The following is a 15,129-nucleotide window of genomic DNA, read 5'->3' as shown; positions in this document are numbered from 1 at the left end:
AGAGAACTTCTGTTTGTTGAGTGTGTACCACATGCCAAGCTCTGCAGTGAGTGCTCTAGAGGCATCTGTCACCCTCTTGACAGTGAGGGGTCGGGGTGGATTAGTTTTTTAGCCTCATTTTACAGCAGAAAACTGTTCAGAAACTTGCCCAAGGTCATATGCAGTGGCAAAAGTCTAGATTCTCTTGATACCAAAGCCCATACTTTTTCTGTTGTGCTAGGAGGTCTTTGAAAGCAGGTGTTGGCAATAAAGGAGAGGCCAAGAACTTCTCTGGTGGTCCAGTGGTTAAGAAACCTCCTGCCAATGCAGGGGACATGGGTTCAATCCCTAGTCTGGGAAGATTCCACATGCCACGGGTTCAACTAAGCCCACTCCACAGCTTCTAAAGTTTGTATGCCCTAAGGGCCAGTGCTCTGCAACAAGAGAAGCCACTGCGAGAAGCCAGTGTACCGCAACAGGGGAGTAGCCCCTGCTCACCATGACTAGAGAAAGCCCGAAAGCAGCAACGAAGACCTGCTGCTGCTGCTAAGTCGCTTCAGTCCTGTCCGACTCTGTGCGACCCCATGGACTGCAGCCCACCAGGCTCCTCCATCCATGGGATTTTCCGGGCAACAGTACTGGAGTGGGGTGCCACTGCCTTCTCCGAACGAAGACCTAGTGCAGCCCATATTAAACAAATGAATTTTTAAAAGGGGAGGGCTGAGGGAGTCAGGGATGCCCTGCTTCCTAGCCACTGCTGTAGCTGCCGTCAACTTTGGCTCTGACCCTTTGTTTTCTCCAGGAGCTCCGGGTCATTTCCTGCCTCCATGAGTTCCATCGTACCTGTGTGGACCCCTGGCTGCATCAGCATCGCACTTGCCCCCTCTGCATGTTCAACATCGTAGGTAGGAGGTGGGCCAAGGGCTCCCCTGTGTGCAGGCAGATGGGTAGAGAAGGGGCTTCCTTCTGGGCAAATGTTTTGCCTTGAAGTGGAGCAGAAGGCAGGACTGACTCAGATGTTCTCTAAGCTGTGCCCTTGGGACTTCCGTCGTGGTCCAGTAGTTAAAAATCTACCTTGTAATGCAGGGGATGTGGGTTTGATCCCTGGTCAGGGAACTAAGATCGTACACGCTTCAGGGCAACTAAGAAACATAAACCCAAGCACTGCAATGAAGATCCAGTGCAGCCAAAACAACAACAGCAGTTAATAAAATTTTTAAAAATAGAAGTTGTGCACTGGTTGAGGGTACCTCCCCTGAGCCGGGCAGACAGCTTTTCTGTGTATTTTCATGACAGCTTTGTTGATTCTAAATCAGGCCGGTGGGTATATTTACTACTCCACTTTTCTGGCAATAAAGTATCCTATTCTAACAAAACCAGGATATTATGACCATAGTCTAAAAGATGAAAGGGAAGTATCTGGAGGAAAGAGAGCCTTTTTATAATTCACCCAAAAGTGCAGTGTGGGCTCCGGTGGACCTGGGTGAAAGTCCCCAAAGGACCGTTGATGGGAGGAGCCGTGCTCAGCGGAACCCCCTAGGGGACAGCTGATGGGACGGGGCAAGGGCGTCCCGGGGTGCAGGCAGGTTAGGAGCATCCTGGGTGCTGCAGACTCTGACGGAGCTTGTGGGCGACTGCAGGCCGAAGATGTGCAATAGAGCCCCATTTTCCTGAATGCACCCTCCTTCGGCCGGTGGAGTCAAACACCTATGCTCTTGGTTCTTTCTTCCAGAGGGAGATTCGCTTTCACAGTCCCTGGGACCCTCTCGAGCTTACCAGGAACCGGGCCGGAGGCTACACCTCATTCGCCAGCACCCCGGCCACGCGCACTACCACTTGCCCGCCGCCTACCTGTTGGGCCCTTCCCGGAGCGCCGTGGCTCGGCCCACCCGGCCCGGCCCCTTCCTCCCGTCCCAGGAGCCAGGCGTGGGCGCGCGGCACCACCGCCAACCCAGAACCACACACCCCCGGGCTCCGGGCGAGCCCCAGCGCCTGGCGGTGGCCCCGCGCCCCTACGCGCCGGGCTGGGGCCTGAGCCACCTCCGCTGCACCTCCCAGCACCCTGCCACCTGCCCCGCGCCCCCTCGCCGGACCAGGCCCCACGACAGCAGCGGGTCCGGAGAGAGCTACCGCACAGAACGCAGCGGCTACCTGGCGGATGGGCCAGCCAGCGACTCCAGTTCGGGGCCCTGCCACGGCTCTTCGAGCGACTCCGTGGTTAACTGCACGGACGTCAGCCTGCAGGGCATCCACGGCAGCAGCTCCACCTTCCGCAGCTCCCTGAGCAGTGACTTCGACCCCCTGGTCTACTGCAGCCCCGAAGGGGAGCCCCCGGGGAAGGCGGCTCAGCCTAGCATGGCCTCCCGGCCCCGTTCTCTGGACTCAGTGGTGCCCGTGGGGGAAACGCAGGTTTCCAGCCACGTCCACTACCACCGCCACCGGCACCACCACTACAGAAGACGCTTCCGGTGGCACGGCAGGAAGGCTGATCCCGAAACTGCAGTCCCCCCATCCAGGCCTGCCGTTCCTCGGACACAGCTCCAGCCGGAGCCGCCTTCGCCCGATCTGCACGCGACCAGGTGCAGCCCAGCAGCCCTTTCAGGGCAGCCCCCCGCCCCGCAGCGGCCCCGGGCCCTCACGGAGCCAGCCCCCGGGCCACCCGACGCCTCCAGCTCCAGCCCCGCAGCCAGCAGCCTCTTCCACTTGCAGAAATCCAGCCTTTCTGTCCGACACCCACAGAGGAGACGGCGAGGGGGACCCCTGGAGCCCACCCCAGCCTCTCGATCCCAGGACTTGACTACCCACCCAACTTGCCAGATTTTCCCCCATTATGGCCCAAGCCTGGCACACCCTTGGTCCCCAGAGGCCCACCCACTGTTCTTCGGCCATCCAGGCCTGGAGAGGAGGCTGCTACCAGAAGCCCCAGGCCCTACATACCCGAGTTCCCAGCCAGTGTGGTTGTGTCTGACTCCACGCCAGCCCCTCGGACCACACCCATCTGGGGAGGGGCCTTCCGCATGGAGTTCTGGCAACCCGGAGGGCAGGCCATGCCCTTATCCACACTGCCAGGTGCTACCAGCCCAGCCTGGTGAGTTCTCAGGGGAAGTGGGCCTGGTGGGGAGAGGAGACTGGAGCTGGATATGGAGTTATCCAAGGGGCTGATGGAAGCTGAGAAGGGCCCCACGGGGTGACATTTCAAATACTGGACAAATACTGGCGTAGGGTGGGATGCTGGCTTGAATGGTCTGGCTCTGCCAGCTGTTAATCCTTCAGTTGCCAGATTGTAGGGAGGTCTAGGTGAGGTCCGAGTGTGGCTGAGACATCAGAAAACACTTGGAGTGGTTTGCGGCAGCAACTCAAACACAAGTGTTTCTTTTTGTTCGTTTGTTTTAATAATTTATCTATTTTGGCTGTACTGGGACTCTGTTGCTACATGTGGGCTCTCTCGACTTGCTGCAAGCAGGGGCTGCTCTTCATTGCCGTGCGGGCTGCTCTCATTGTGGAGCACCGACTTAGCTGCCCCCTGGCATGTGGGATCTTCCCAGACCAGGGATCGAACCCGTGTTCTAAACCACTAGTCCACAAGGGAAATCCAAACACAAGTGTTTCAATATTTTAAAAATTGGTACAGCTATACCAATGCATACAGCTCAATATTAGTTGTAAATACAAAGGAAGCCAAGAAGAGTATGGACAGATAGTTACTGAAAAACATAATTCCAGGCTATATGAGATCTTATAGGAGATACAACTAGAGATAACCATATTTCTGGGCTTCCCTGGTGGCTCAGATGGTAAAGAATCTGCCTGCATTGTGGGAGACCTGGATACGATTCCTGGGTTGAGAAGATCCCTTGGAGACGGGAAGGGCAACCCACTCCAGTACTCTTGCCTGGAGAATTCCATAGACAGAGGAGGCTGGTGGACTACAGTCCATGGGGTTGCAAAGAGTCAGACATGACTGACTGACTAACACACACACACACACATACATATTTCTGGGCTATATGAGAAGAGTTATATGAATGATAGAGGAAAAGTGGAGAGAGATCACAGGTGGTTTCCAGCAGCCCTGTGATTTTTTCCTTTCCCCTGGGTTAAAGGAACTAAAGGAACTAGGGCTTCCCTTCTGTGTACCTTTGTTGATAAGACCAACATTATTCTCTTGGGGACTCCATGCATCCCTGTTACTGTATTGCAGCCAGTGGTGAGAATATAGATCCTCAATTTTAACTTGGTGTTTATTTGCTCAAATCCTCCCCTTCCTCTTCCCGGTCCCCCAACTCCAGTTCTTCTCCATCTTTTCCTATTGTGTGGATGACAGTATTCTTTGCCATTGCTAGGAGGATGCCTCCGCCCCTAAAGGGGCCCCGAAAGTCCTGAACTGTAAGATTTCAGGGTCTAGGAATTCCACAGGCAGGACCTGGGAGCTGCTGTCATCCATTCATTCATTTCTTCCTCCCATTTTTCTTTCTGCATTATACGCATGCTATGTGCTAGGTCCCAGACTCTTAGGACATGGAACTTGTCAACCAGGAGACCCAGGTCTGTGGAGAGACGGGCATGTAAACCGTTATCATATAGAAAAGGGTTGTCCCCATAGGGCCACGTGACGTAGACTTTGACCCTGTGTTTGATGGCGCCAATGTGGATCCTGTCACGTGTATACTTTCGCTGCTGCCACTGCCAGACCCACCAGCTCCTCTCTCTCCTAAACTCATAACTGGTTTCAGTGCCTCTCTTTCCCCTGCCTTTGAGATCCAGTCCACCCCCAGGGTCTGTTAACCGTATCTCTACCCGCTTTACCATATTCTTTTCCAGTACTGCTGATCCCTGCCCATGTCTTAGGTGCAGCCTAAAGATCAAGGTGGGAGCCTCCTGGGTCCTTCCTTCCCTCTCACAGGGCCATGGAGAACAGCCACAGAGCATCAGTGTCCTGTGCTGTCGAGCCATGCAGCACAGTGACCCTGCTCACCTCCCCTCCCTTCTGTGGCCAGCATCCTCCTCAAATACACTGTTCAGAAATCTTCAAGTGTTCTGTTTTGCTCAGGGTAAAGAAAAATCCAAACTGGTTTGACCTTCAAGGCTCTAGTACCAGCTAGCCCCCATCTGCCTTCCCAACCTTATTTTCCACTCTTCGCCTTTCCTTCCCCTGCTCCAAGCTTTAGCCAAACTAGGTAAACACTTCCTGCAGTTTCTGCAGCCCAGAATATTCTGCTGCCTTCCTGTTCCCATAGATGGAATTCTTCCCTACTCCTGCAGGACCAGCTCGTGTATCTCCACTTTCAGGAAGCCCTTCCTGACGCTCCACTTAAGACATGGTCTCTCTCCTTCCTTGATTCATCTCTTATAAGCCCAGTCTGGCCCCACTGGCATAATTACTAAACGCACAGCTCTCCTACAAGGTTGCCAGGGCCCTGCTTAGTCTTTTTGTCTTCTATTTGGCACAAGGTTGCAGGCCAGATCCACTAGTGCTTAATAAATATTCATTGGGTGAATGAATGAATAGTAAGTGTTGGTAACACACTGGTTGCTATATATGTATCTTACTCTGGATTTGTTTTTCTCTCCCCTGTGTCCCAACGGGAGTCGCTCTCAGTTTTCAATCTAATCACCCCTTCTGGACCCATTCCCTGCTCTTGCCTCTCTCTTACAGGTAGAACAAGCAAGAGGCTGGCCTGACCCTCAGTGACCTCTCTCCTCCCCTCTCTCTAAACGCAGGCACAGAAGAGGAGCTGGAGGAGCTGTGTGAACAGGCCGTGTGAGATGTTCAGTCCTGGCTCCAACCAAGAGAGCTCGCCGGATGACTCGGGGCCCTACCTGGCACAGAGTCCTGCTCCTCAGAAAAGAAAGGACTTCAGAAAACAACCCCCCCCCCTTTTCTGGGCCATATTCCTGGAGCCAGTGGCAGAGGGTGGTGATGGTGGGTGGCAGGTGTCCTCTCCTGCTCCCAGCTCCAGACCTTGTCGGCAGAACCACCTGTGTCCAGCCAGGCAACCAGCTCCCACTGGTGTAGGTGGGCTCCCTTGCAGGCTGCGCCTTTCTGAGAGCAGGAAGCTAGGCATGGGTAGACAGGTGTGATAAAGGTGGTGCTCCTTCCCCAGCCTGAGCACTTCTCCTTCATCCCAGGCCTCATGTTCATACCAGCAAATGGGTTCAGCCAAATGAATGAACCCTGCTCACCTCCTTCCTGAAGACAGTCTTGCACAACAGCTTTGACTTCCCTTCGTAAGGCTGCTGCATCAATGGCAACCCTGGTTCTTATCGTTTTCCTTCTTTGCAAAGAGATGATGGGCTTTGCAGCTGCACCAGGCAGGGCCTGCCCTGGTGCACAAGGAGTTTTCCCTCCTTGTCCATATTTGTCAGCTTCTCTATATTCAGTCAGAGGAGAAGCCAGGGTGTGCAGTCCCTGAGGTGGTGCAGCACCTTGAAGAACCTGGGTTGAAGCCTCTGATCTTCAGGCTCCCTTGTTGTTCCAGCAGCTCCAGTCCCTCTGGGGGAGCGTGGTGGGGGTAGTGGGAAGGGGCTCACTCTTCCTTGGAGATCGCTTAGCTGAAAATCCCAAAGGACATGGAAGATGAGGATTTCTGCGGGACTTTATTTAGGAAGAGGGAGGAGGAGATGAAGGTAGAAAAGGCTGAATTCCAGCTGAACAAGGAATCTTCCTCTGGGTGCTTCCTCTCAGAGCAGGGAGAGGGAACGGGGGAGAACACGGGAGAAGCAGTCTGGGGCCCTTGAGATTAGATGGCCCAGAGGCCCAGCTTCCCAGTATAAGCCACGCAGGTCAGATACACAGTGCGGAGTAGGGTCAGAGAAGGAAGTCTGGCCCGGGGCAGCTGGTCCCAAGTGGGCAAGAGCTGAGGGGCCTCCTCGGGGCGATGTTCGCCCTAGAGCAGCTGGACCACCGCTGGCCCCCTCAGGCGTTATCCCATTTGGAATGTGAATGCGGGAACAGAGTGGGCACAGCACCCACCTGGAGATCCTCTTCCCTCAGAGTCAGTGGGGAACTAGCACCTAGGCAACCCACGTGGGTATTTATATCTGAACAGGCAGAAAGACGCTTGAATCAGGCACTATGATGAGAAATGTATTTATTTGCTAATATATTTATCCATAAACTTGATCTGGTCTCATGGTTTTCTTCTGTCATGACTGTCACTCGGGGTAACAACTTCATCTACGTGGGCAAAAATATTCCTGATATCAGAGGCTAGGCTCTGATTTATGAAAGAACAGAGTAGCATGGTGGTCTCGGCAACAAGAACTGGCTGGTAAGCCCCTAAAAGCATTGTTCAGTGAGATCAGGGAGAGAGAAAGTGTGACTGGATTCTCCTTGTGGTTCAGTGTGCCATTTGTACTATTACTGTATGTTTACTTCACACTCTATAATGCTTCAGGGACTTTCTTTGTGACCCTGCAAAACACTGTTGCCTCACTTTTCCACTCATGAAATGCGCCCACTTCACAGAGTTGTTGGAGATCTCCCCTGGGACAAACAGGGTGAAGTGTGTTTCAAAGTAGAGAGTATGCAGTGATAAAGAACATCCTAACCCCAGTCCCAGCGCCCATCTGAACACAACACGGGACGGGCCCCAGGCACAGACCGGCCTTGAAGAAGCTCCGTTTCCATTCAGGAGGCCTGGTTGGGAAGATAGAGCAGCGGGGCCTGAAACCATCTATACCCCACAGTTCCAGTCTAGATAAACACAGATGAACGTCCTCTGCCTACTCGTGGGACTACCGTGAAGCTCAAGGGAGCTGGTGCTACGTGGGTATGGAGATTTCCATAGAGCCTGCAGGGGCTTATCCTCTTCTCACAAAAAGCGTTTTCCCTTCCTGCTTCATCGGGAAAGGTTTGGTAGAGGTGGGGGTTGTCTGGTGCCAGTTTTGAACCAGACAGCAAGGCATTTGTGCACCCTATAGGAAACAACACGATCTGAAGTAGAGGAACTGGATCTAAACGCTAAAAGCTGCACAAAGCGTAAATTATCAGTTGGAACGAGGAAACTTACATAAAGAGTTCTTAGAAATAAATACTCATTTTTTTTTTCGGAAGTCGGCTCACAAAACAGCATTCCTGTGGACGCAAAGGGAAACCCAATCACTCGCTGGCAGGAAACCCGATCACTTGCTGGTAGGAAACTCGATCACTCGCAGGTAGGAAACCCAATCACGCTCTGGCCTTTAGGAAACCCAATCACGCTCTCGCTGCTAGGAAGGAGGGGGGCGGTCCCTGAACTTCTCATCTCCGCTGAGATAATCCAGAGGGAGACAGTGGACTCTCTGGCCCTCCACTCTTAAGACAGGAAGACAAAAAAACACCTCAGCTGTCATCCGGGACGCTCCAGGGGACCAGCGGTCCAGGTCAGACCTTCCGGCCCGCGGCGTGCTCCCGCGCAGGCGCCAACCGTGCCGCCCCGCCCCTCGGGCCCCGCCCACACGCTCGATGGCTGCGCACTCTCGCCCCCGCGCCTGCCCAGGTGCCTCTCGGCCGGCCCCGCCTCCTGGCGGGAGAAACCATATCAAAGGCGGGGGACGGGGGCGGGGCCGCCGCGCCGGAAGGGGAAGTCTGAGGCAGAGGAAGTGCAGGTATTCTGGGTAATTTTTACTATTTATCCGCAGGGAGAGGTGATTGTGGCTCATTCCTTCGTTGATCTTCGTTGCGAGAGGATGGCCCTGGAGACGGTGCCGAAGGATCTGCGGCATCTGCGGGCGTGTCTGCTGTGTTCGCTGGTCAAGGTGTCTGTCGGGGACCTGGTTGTACTGGCTGACGGGAGACCAATCTGGGGGAAAGAGGGCGGAACAGATGTGAGGGAACAGTGAAAAAGAAAGTCGGATCCAGGGCCCGGAGGGTGGCAGAGTGTGGGAAGGAGCAGGAGGCCATCGTTTACTTCAGCAGGGACACTGCTAGGTTGTGCAGCCGTGGGCAGGGGCCTCTCACATGCCTTTGCAACTTCAGCTTTCAGCAGAGGCGTAACTATAACAAGAAAAGGGGTGTGAGAGTGGAACTTAGGCAAGGGGCTGTAGGAATGGTGGGTGGGGGGCATGATGAGACGGCCAACATAGGGAGCTTTGTGCTTCAGCAGGCAGAAGTATGGAAAAGTGTTTTTTCTTTTGGCTCAGCTTTCTTTTTTTTTTTTCCTCTCCCAAGACTATAGACCAGTTTGAATATGATGGCTGTGACAATTGTGATGCATACCTTCAGATGAAGGGTAACCGAGAGATGGTTTATGACTGCACCAGCTCTTCTTTTGATGGGTAAGCCCTTTGGATTGCTACATTCATTCTTTATATTACCCCCACCCCACAAAGTAAATTTGGACAGACTGTTGAGACTCAATATGAGTTGGTCTCAGTTATTTTGAGACATACTAGTGCTGTGCTGTCCAGTACATTTTGAACATACTGGTTTAAAGGAACTATATTACTGAAGTTAATTTAGTTTTTGTCGTTACTCCTTTAACATGGCTATAGAAACTTTAAAAACGAATTGTGTGGCTTTCATTATATTTCCACTGGACAGTTCTTCACTAGACTATTAGGGAATTTCTGGTAGGAATTGTATTTGTCTCGTGCACTGTCAACCTGGCATAGGGCCTTAATATATGTTTATTAAATGCAGGAGGATCTTTTTTGAAAATGAAGGGTAAATTTTGGCCCCAAAGCTGATACTTTTAGATATGTCTAAGAGGACCTATGAGAAAAAGTTTTCACTTAGTGAGATTATCCAGTGGGGGCAGGGGAATGAGAGAAACCTAAGTTGGATGGGTCTCAGTTTTCCTTCCCTAAGGGAGGAGCCAGGAGGCAGTATTCTTTGGGGTTAAGGAGGGCCTGTTAAGTTTCTTTTGGTCTCTAGGCCAATGAAGGGTTTATACATGAACTGGGCCCAAACCCGTGCTTGCTAAAACTACTTCAAGGTGGGCCCACTTCATTCTTCTTTGTTTTCCTTTAAGGGAGAGTAAAGGATTGGGCAGAAAAGATGTTTCATGGAACCTTTACTTTGTACATGTATAGACATGCAGGTACACGCTTAGATACTCCAGTTCTTTTGTTTGTTTGTTAGCACATCTCATTTCTTCTCCTCCCAGCCCCTGGCAATCACCATTTAACGTTCCTGTGAATTTGATTACTCTAGGTACCTCATATAAGTGGAATCATACAACATTTGTCTTTTTGTGATTCGCTTATTTCACGTAGCATGATGTCTTCAAGGTTTATCCATGTTCTAGCATGTGTCAGGATTTCCTTTTTAAGTGTAATGCTATCCCTTTTTAGGTATATACCAAATTTTAATTATCTGTGTATCTATCGATGGACACTTGGATTGCTTCTACCTTTTGGCTGTTAGGAATAATGCTGCCATGAATATGGGTTTACAAATACCTCTTTGAGTCCCTGCTTTCTTCCACTTCTTTGGGGGTATATGTCCAGAAGTAGAATTGCTGGGTTATTCTGTTGAACATTTTGAGACGCTGCTGTACTGTTTTCTGTAGCAGCAGTTTTACGTTGCCACCAGCAGAGTACAAGGGTTCCAGTTTCTCCACATCTTTGTCCTCACCTGTTGCTTTGTTTTTGTTTTGTTTTTGGTAATAGGAATCCTATTGGGTGTGATGTGGTTATCTTATTGTGGTTTTGATTTGCATTTCCTTAATGGTTAGTGAGGTTGAGCATCTTTTCGTATCTTTATTGGCCATTTATATATCTTCTTTGGTAAAATGTCTCTTCAAGTTTTTTACCCATTTTTGATCTTTTGTTATTGAGTTGTAGGAGTTATTTATGTATTTTGGTGCATATTAAGATTTGAAGAATAAGTATATCCAAGGCTAAAGAAGATTAGAGGAGGGCTTGATAAAGTCAGCCAGAAGTGGAGGAGATAAGCATATGAATCAGGCTCTTAATAAAGAAAAGAAGTATAGGATTTTTGAGGAGGTCAAGGTGATAAAAAAGAAAGGGATTGACTTGGGCAAAGGAATGGAGTCGGTAAAGCAGGGTATGTTTGGAGAGTGGTGGGGATTCTGATTAGATTAAATCATCAGATTGGATTAACAGGCACTGTGAGGCTGGAAGAATAGATTTTGAAGGACAGAAGGACAGAGGAAAATACACATTTGGTCATGAGAACAGCCTGTGTACATGCCTACCCCAGATTGGTCTGCCAGGCCAGAGTGGGCCTTACCCTACTTGCCACCTCTAGAGATGAGGTCAGTTCCACTCAAAGCATATGACTGCGAATATAGGATTTGGATGGGGAGGGAGGCTTCCTAAGTAAGAATCCAAGATTGTTAGCAAGAGAAGGAGAAGTGGCTACTGAGGAGGCAGTCAACAAACATCAGTGCAGGTCTGTCCCAGGAGGCAGTCAGTAAATAATCTGATTGAATGAGGGGGGTGACAGAAATGACCTCTGTAGCTTCTGAAAGCACCTGAAGCTTACCTGTCATGCTCAGTAGCAGGCTTCTGGCCCTTTCTGTGGCCTGTGCTCTGGGTTTACAGCTACCCTGGGAGGAATGATTAGGATAGTAAGGAGAGCTAATGTTTATTTAGCATCTACTCTGTGCTAGGGCTCTTTCGTGTATTAGCTCACCCTTTTAATTTCATCTTAAGTTCTGAGGGAGCTCTTCATATGCAAGTCAGGCTGGACAGCTCATTAGAGGCAGAGCTTGATTAAATCTAACTTGTTTCTACTAAGGGGACCTACTGTTTAGACTCAGCCTCCCCTTTGCCCTGGGCCCCAGCCTTCAGTGGTCGTGCTGGTTGTAATCAGCCATCTACCTCGAAAGCTGTCCCACCCCCTGGGGCATCAGTCTTTTCAGGGGGGGTGAGTGATGACTGACCTGTGACTGGGGCCAGGGAGTTAAGCCCGAGCACTCTCAGTACTAGCTCTTGAGTCAGTTCCTTCCCAGCACTGGAACTGTGCAGAGTCTTCCTTGCTTCCTGGTAGAAGCTCATTTCTTGGCTTTTCCTGAGGTTTCCTCTCCCAGAACTGCTGTGCTAGCTGGGAACGAGGTGAAGGTGGGCATGGGGCCCGGGGTGGGCTGGGCAGTGCCCTCAGCCTCGCTTTCTCCAGTGGAGGCGGCTCAGGCTGACTCTGTTTCTTTCCCTTTCCTAGAATCATCGCGATGATGAGTCCAGAGGACAGCTGGGTCTCCAAGTGGCAGCGAGTCAGTAAGTGTCTCCCTTTGTCTTTATCCTGGCCTAGATGTATTGTCTGGGCTGGGTTGGGGGAGCCTTCAATCAACGGGTAAGTGGCCCCAGAGTGAGAAAGATGGGGTCGGAGGAAAGCCACGAAAAGTGTCCTGTGCCCTGTCATTTAAAGCTTGTAGCCAAAAGAAGCAACTGCTGTTCTCTTAGAGTTGCAGCATTTCTTTGATTTTTAGCTTAAGGTTGTGTGTGGTCTTTTGTCGTAACTGACTCTTAACCGCAGTCTCTTCTTCTCTTTCAGGTAACTTTAAGCCAGGCGTGTATGCAGTGTCGGTCACTGGTCGCCTGCCCCAAGGTAATAATAATTATAGTAACAGCCCTTGTTCATTTATTGTGCCAGGCTTTATGGAAGTTTCTCATGTGAATTAATGCCAGTGCTCATGACTCTCTGAGGGAACCAAAGCTTCAGAGAGGTTAAATAACTTGTCCAAGATCCCCCAGTTGGTAAGGAGCCAGAATTTCCACCCAGGCATTCTGGCTCCGGAACCCTTGCTTTTGACAGCTACAGTGTGTCTCCCGTTGTCTTCCTGTTCTTACTAAGTCATTGACAAGCATGTGCCTGGGTCATCAAGGGGGTGACACTCCAGCCACGCAGTTCTGATGAGCAGTCCAGAAATCCAAGTTTGCCTAGATCGTACCACTCCGTCCCCTCACCATGTGGGAGCCAGGGGACCCTCCTTGTCTTCTGACTCTTCTCCCCTCACAGAGCTGTTTCTCTTCCCACTGCAGGAATCGTACGGGAGCTGAAGAGTCGAGGCGTGGCCTACAAGTCCAGAGACACGGCCATAAAGACCTAGGAAGGCGCATGGCTGCCAGCATCTTGCCTCCTCATCTCTGCCGCCGTTTGTTTTCTGTCATGGAGCTAAATGGGCAGAACTTGAAACACATCCCGCCCTCCGATATTAAGACTCGGCTGACTCAACAGATCAGCCCAATGTGTCCTTGGGCCATTTTTACCCTCTTTGGACTACTGTGGGGGGTGGGTAGAGACTGAGTTCCATGGGGAGTAGGATGCTAGTTTTCCTACCTACAGCCCAGGGCTGCACCCTTGCTCATAGGCAGGACTCTGGGTCAGATGGCAATAAACATGAACCCCTAGAAATGTTCTCAAGCCCACAGCAGAAGCCTTCTTGCCCTCTTTCCCTTAGCTGGGCGCAGTAAGAACGCACTGCCCAGTAGGCATCTTCCCAGAGCAGCAGAGCCCTTCTGCTCTTCGCGATCCGTCTCTGAGCCTCCAGGGTTGTAGCCTTTCAAACGTGCTTCCCTGGGTCTCGGAAGGTCTGCTGTCCTGAGTCTAGGCAGCCGTATCAGCCTGGTATCCTGGTGTCTGTGGTTGCCGCCTTCTGCCCTCTAGACCTGGCACAGCAGGTATCCCTTAAAATCCTGAGGGCAAATAGTACTTGTGCAAGTATTATTTGCCCTTGGCCACGTTTAATACCTTTTTTCTCTTCTTTGTTCATTTCTTCCTATACTTCAGGCGCACCAGTGGCACCCGTGACCTCCCCCTGCCCACCTTCCCAATGTCCCCCTAATTGGAGACCCTCAGGTTACTGTTGGGTCCTGCTCTGGTTAGTTCGGGCCTCCCCAGGAGGTGGGCCTCTCCTTTTGTCTCTGGCCTAGTAGGGGTTCTTGAGTCACGTCATGCTACTGGCCAAGGTGAATTATTTGTTTTAGAATTAAATATTTATCATAAATTCTCATCTATTTAAATTTCTGTAATAAATCCTGTTAGTGTCCCCATTTTTGTTGTTACTGTTGTCATTTATTTGGCTTCTCCAGGTCTTAATTGTGACATGTGGGATCTAGTTCCCTGACCAGGGTTTGAACCCAGGCCCGCTGCATTGAGAGCATGAAGTCGTAGCCACACGACCACCCGGGAAGTCCCAGGGTCCTCATTTTTATTTCCCTAAGTTTCTTGCTCCCCATCTGTTCAGAACGAAAGTGATTACATTTCATTTACTTCACGATTTTTGTGATTATGAAAATAAAGTGATGTGAAAATTCTGTAACTTCAGTTTTATAAAAGGTAACATTCACTCTTTTATTAGCCATTCTTAAATATATATCCACAACATGTGTGAAAGTCACTCAGTTATGTCAACTCGGCAACCCCATGGACTGTAGCCTGCCAGGATCCTCTGTCCATGGAATTCTCCGGACAAGAATACTGGAGTGGGTAGCCTTTCCCTTCTCCAGGGGATCTTCCCAACCCAGGGATCGAACCCAGGTCTGCATTGCAGGCGGATTCTTGACCATCTGAGCTGTATACAGTCAACCAAAGTAGCGGGGAGTACTGTGTGAGGGCTGGCACGGAGGCTGAGCTCTGACTCAGGAGCCAAGGGGCCTGCACTGGGGCTGTGTCTCTTAGCCACCTGGTGTTGCTAGTGAGTCAGTGTCTCTCTCTTACCTGTGACCTGGAGTGTGTGGGAGGGCGGGGAGACGCTGCCTCACCAGTGACCCTCCGCATCCCTTGTGCTCTCTCAGGCCCAGGGAAGGAAGCTGGGCGCGACCCGGCTGCTCACGTCGTCCGCCCCAGGTCCTCTTCCATCTGGAACCATTTTCTCTGATGCCTTCGAGCTCAGGGAGTGTTCCGTTAACTCCAATCCCAGCTGAGTTTTTCTAGGACTTCCCCAGCCCAGCAAGCTGACGGAGCTCCAGGGGTAGTGGTTTCTGTTCTTCGGTTTCAGTCTGAAAGGGGCCTTGGGAAGCAGCCCCACCAGGCCGGAGCTGACATGTCCTGCAGGGAAGAAGTGGGTTTTACCAACAGTGCCCGGGCCGTGCAGCCAACGCCCCACTTTCACTGGCGTTCTCAGAAAGTCCCTTGGAAATCCCCCGGCAGCCGTCCTGCGTGTCTGACCCGGACGTAGCTGTTCTGTGAGAATGGAAACAGTTGGGGGGGGGGGTGGGGCAAGGGGAGCTGTGCACAAATAACCGCACTCACGCTGCCTCAGC

The 15,129-nt window shown here is 51.4% G+C and overlaps 2 protein-coding genes across 3 annotated transcripts in view; both read left to right on the top strand.

The window, feature by feature from the left end:
- RNF43 (ring finger protein 43) overlaps positions 1–7,102 on the top strand; it is a 67,818-nt gene extending 60,716 nt beyond the window's left edge. For both annotated transcript variants that reach the window (XM_027516790.1, XM_027516789.1), the window contains 3 exons: positions 782–884; positions 1,712–3,067; positions 5,701–7,102. In XM_027516790.1, coding sequence (XP_027372591.1) covers positions 782–884; positions 1,712–3,067; positions 5,701–5,744 — 1,503 coding nt within the window. In that variant the 3' untranslated portion in view covers positions 5,745–7,102. The remainder of the gene's footprint in view (positions 1–781; positions 885–1,711; positions 3,068–5,700) is intronic.
- Positions 7,103–8,553: 1,451 nt separating this feature from the next.
- On the top strand, positions 8,554–14,181 carry SUPT4H1 (SPT4 homolog, DSIF elongation factor subunit). The gene is made up of 5 exons (XM_027516791.1): positions 8,554–8,718; positions 9,131–9,237; positions 12,086–12,141; positions 12,419–12,472; positions 12,907–14,181. The coding sequence occupies exons 1-5, from the start codon at positions 8,650–8,652 to the stop codon at positions 12,972–12,974; spliced, it is 354 nt and encodes a 117-aa protein (XP_027372592.1). The 5' UTR covers positions 8,554–8,649; the 3' UTR covers positions 12,975–14,181.
- The last annotated feature ends 948 nt before the right edge of the window (positions 14,182–15,129 follow it).

Source organism: Bos indicus x Bos taurus, chromosome 19 (assembly GCF_003369695.1).
Source record: "Bos indicus x Bos taurus breed Angus x Brahman F1 hybrid chromosome 19, Bos_hybrid_MaternalHap_v2.0, whole genome shotgun sequence".
NCBI classification, from domain to species: Eukaryota; Metazoa; Chordata; class Mammalia; order Artiodactyla; family Bovidae; genus Bos; species Bos indicus x Bos taurus.
This window is presented reverse-complemented; position numbering and strand designations above follow the sequence as displayed.